Genomic DNA, 3,678 nt, shown 5'->3' on the forward strand with positions numbered 1-3,678 from the left:
GGTATTTAAAAGACGGGTAGATGAGGCGCTTAGGGACATGGTTTAGTGGGCCTGGGGTTGTTGGGTCGACGGTAGGACTCTGTGAGTTTCGAGGTACTTTCCAACCTTAATGATTCTATGATTCTATGATTCGTCGTCTGGCTTTGCCGGGCTGGGAGCCCAGCTCGCCCGTCAGGCCGGCTGCGTTGCAGCAACGCTGAATTCATCCGCGGAAGAGAAATGTGAGGTCGGTCTGCGCGCGCCGAGAGAGGGGCTTCTGCTGCGTTACAACGAACCTGTGGCGGTCCCTGTCTGTGTTAGCAGTGTGTTTGAATTTCAAAAACCTAAACGGATTTCACAACGTCTCGCGTTCCCCGTCCGAGGTTGCTGGCGCTTTGACACCCTGTGTTGTCAACGTATTCTTTTGCCTCTGTTACTAATGACGGCGTGAACTGTCAGAAGGATAAAATACTGGAAATCCCTTTTACACGTCCCTCGCTGCACCACTTGCCGCGTCGTACCGCTACGGAGGTGGCGGCACTGATTGCGTGCGGGGGTTCTCAGTGCCGAAGTGCTTGGGATCCAGGCAGCGGGAGCCGTTCGTGGGCTTTAGCGGTTATCCGCTTCGCAGTTTTTAGTGAAGATGGGTTAGAATTATTTCTCGGCGGTAGCGGCTTAGTAGGGGCGTAGTTCAGGGACGTCTGAGATCCTAAACCACCAAGCGTTTAAAGCCGGGCTCCCCCAGTCACGTTGAAGCCCCTGCCTGCCTTTGGGACGTGCCCGGCTCTCTCCCACGGAGGGCTGGGGAAGGCGCGGAGGTTGGAGCCGGGGAAAAGGAGGAAACACAAGCAGAGCTGCCCCCTGCGCCGCCGCTAGATTAATTCCTCTCCCCCACATCCTCCAGCAGAGAACGGGCACGAGGTAGGATGACACGTGTAGGAAGAAGATCAAAAGTAAAACGATGCTATAAAAATGGCTGCTCTGGTTTCTTTTCCTCATCCTTCTGTAATTGCCTTCCAGAAGCAATAAATCCCGGCTCCTGGGTCTCAAGCACCTTCATCCCCGACTCGCACACCTGGAACTGGTCAACGCCCGGCCAAACATCAAATGGAGGAATCAGTCAAACGCTGAATGCTGCGTTAATTCAATAGCGCGCGCAAATCGGAGTTTGATTGGTAATGAATCAGCTTGGCCGTCAGTGCTGTAACGAGCGGTGTGAGGGGGGTCGTAAACCCCACGGGCGGGTATGGGGGTGCAGCGATTCCCAGGAACTGACGGATTAAGGAAGGAAAACCCGTAACCGCCCCGTTTTCATACTGCTGGAGAGGCTGCAAGGTGATGACAAATGCTAACCTCCCTGTCCGGCCCGCGTGGTATGAACACGGAGGCAGGAGGATTGGGAGCAGGGTCAGACCGAAGCAAAGCAGGTCCTGCAGAGCCCGGCTCCGCTTTGCTTGTGCCAGCTCTTTGCCAGGACACTGGTGGGACGCTCCTCGGCGGGCACGCCGCCAGGATCGGGCCCCGGTTTTGTACGCCTCGCTCTGCCCTGGGCAGTTTCTTGGTATTTTAATATTTTGCAGGGCAATGTGGCTGTTTTGAGTTGAAATCTGTCCTAAACTGGCCTGAACTCTTACCGCCCCCCCCCCCCCAAATACCGGCATTTCACAGGAGAGTGGCAAACCAGGCAGATCCTCCTGCTTTCCTCCGTCCCTCGGGAGTTCGCGGCAGCACCGTCTCGGTTTGGTGCCCCTCGGCATCCCCCGGGACCAGAAGAGCTCTGGGCTCCCTGTGCGCTGCTGAACGTCCCACCCGTCAGCTCTGAAGCTGAATGTTCAGGGTCGGGTTGGACGGGGCTCTGAGCAACCTGCTGCGGTTGAAGATGTCCCTGCCCACGGCGGGTGACCTTTAAAGGTCCCTTCCGACCCCAACCGTCCCGTGGTTCTGCGATCCCTGCGTGCCTGCGTCCGCGCGTGTGCCGTGTACGCATGTCCGGGTGAGGTGCCTGCACAGACACGTGTGTCCTTCTGCACAATACCTCTTCTCGACGGTTGGGCTCGATGATCTTAGGGGTCTTTTCCAACCTTAATGATTCTGTGTTCTCGTTCCCGGTCTGTGTATCCTCCTACCTCCCTTCGCTCTTCCCAGTAAATAACTGTTTTCACATGGGTCTCCGGCTGTTGTTGGAGGATAATATTTGTGTCGACTCAGCACGTTTGCAAACAGCCGCTGCCTGATCCTGCCTGGGCAGAGTCGTGCCCAGCGGAGCAGGGAGGGTGGATGCCGACGGGGAGCCGTCGTGTCCGGCTGACCGTGCCCGCGCCGGTGCTGGGCAAGTTCAAGCCTGCCACCTTCTTAGGCAGTTGGACTAGATGATCGTTGTAGGTCCCTTCCAACTGAAATATCCTATCCTACCCTACCCTGTCCTATTCTCGTACCTCTAGGACATAGATTATAGCTGCAGGCCCGGGAAATTCAGTGTCTGCAGTGAATCATCAGCTTTTCAAATGCAAAAAAGGAAGCTTGGGTAGTAGCTGTAAATTCTCGAACAGCATTATCTATTTAAGGAGATCACCCGCGAACCTAGTTTACCTCGGCTTTATGATTTTGATTTTTATTTTATTTTTGCGGAGAGGCGTTGCGTTCTTCTTGTGATTTATTTCTGAAAAGCTGAACCACAATAATATCCATTTTATTCAGCAAATTGCGAGTTGCTGTTCCGGTCCCGTCTGTATCGCCCCGGCTCTAGCGACGAGCGAGTGAAGATTCACTCTGAAGTGAATCTCGGCCGGGGGTGGGAAAGGTTCCTGGCTCTCTTTGAGAAACTCCGATCATCTTCCTCTTCCTCAGAATAACCCTCGGCGTTTTGTGGTGGATCTGGCCACTCCAGTGCCGGCGGTCCTCGGGAACCACAAACCCGTGTGTGCAGCCAGCCGGGTGCCTGCCTGGTTCTGGAGGAGCCTTCAAAATGCGGTGAAGCTTTGGGCACATCAGTCAGATACCGTGTTAAGTATTTCTTTCTCTTGCAGGGTTTCATCAGGCTGGACATGTCAGAGTTCCAGGAGAGGCACGAGGTTAGTAAATGGGCTATCGCTGCTTCCAAGGGGCGCGGCTTCGCGGTTAATGGGTAATTTAAACAATTCCTGTCAATGCCTCGTTCCCCTGCGTTTAATCCCTGTCCTGGGCGGTGCTGAGCATCTCCCCGCTGCCGCTGAACGCGACAAGCTTCTCCTGTCTCACCCCGGCAGCGGCATCCAGGACCTTCCCGAATTACTTCTGTGTTCTCCGGAAAACGGGCACTTTGGTCTGTCAAAGACACAGAGCAAGAGCAGCTGCTCCGGGCTGTGCAGTAAATCACAATATGGGAAATGCCAGCCAGAAAAGCAAGTTTAACTCAAAAAAATTAGGAACAGAGACCGAGGAGCAAGAAAAGCTCCAAGAATTTGTATATGATGCTGTGGCTTCTGTACATGGTGTCGACCCTCGGGGGGGAGAGCGACTGAGAAGAGACCATATTGCGCGTGAAAATCTGCAGCCTGGGCACGAGCCACGTGCTGTACGTCACCCACCGTGTCTGCACCCGCGCCCAGGCAGGCGCGGCTCAGCCCAAAGCCCTGTTCCCTTCCTTACCTATCATAGAATCATAGAATAGTTTGGGTGGGAAGGGACCTCTAAAGGTCACCTAGTCCAACCCCCCTGCCC

General features: G+C 54.8%; 1 protein-coding gene across 1 annotated transcript in view; it reads left to right on the forward strand.

Annotated features, from left to right (window-relative positions):
* The window catches only part of CLPB (ClpB caseinolytic peptidase B homolog (E. coli)), a gene marked incomplete at both ends in the record, with an annotated part of 92,850 nt that overhangs the window by 76,989 nt on the left and 12,183 nt on the right, over positions 1 to 3,678 (forward strand). The window contains 2 exons of the mRNA XM_009322486.1: positions 164 to 179; positions 2,971 to 3,050. Coding sequence (XP_009320761.1) covers positions 164 to 179; positions 2,971 to 3,050 — 96 coding nt within the window. The remainder of the gene's footprint in view (positions 1 to 163; positions 180 to 2,970; positions 3,051 to 3,678) is intronic.

Source organism: Pygoscelis adeliae, unplaced genomic scaffold, assembly GCF_000699105.1.
Source record: "Pygoscelis adeliae isolate BGI_AS28 unplaced genomic scaffold, ASM69910v1 Scaffold944, whole genome shotgun sequence".
NCBI lineage: Eukaryota > Metazoa > Chordata > Aves > Sphenisciformes > Spheniscidae > Pygoscelis > Pygoscelis adeliae.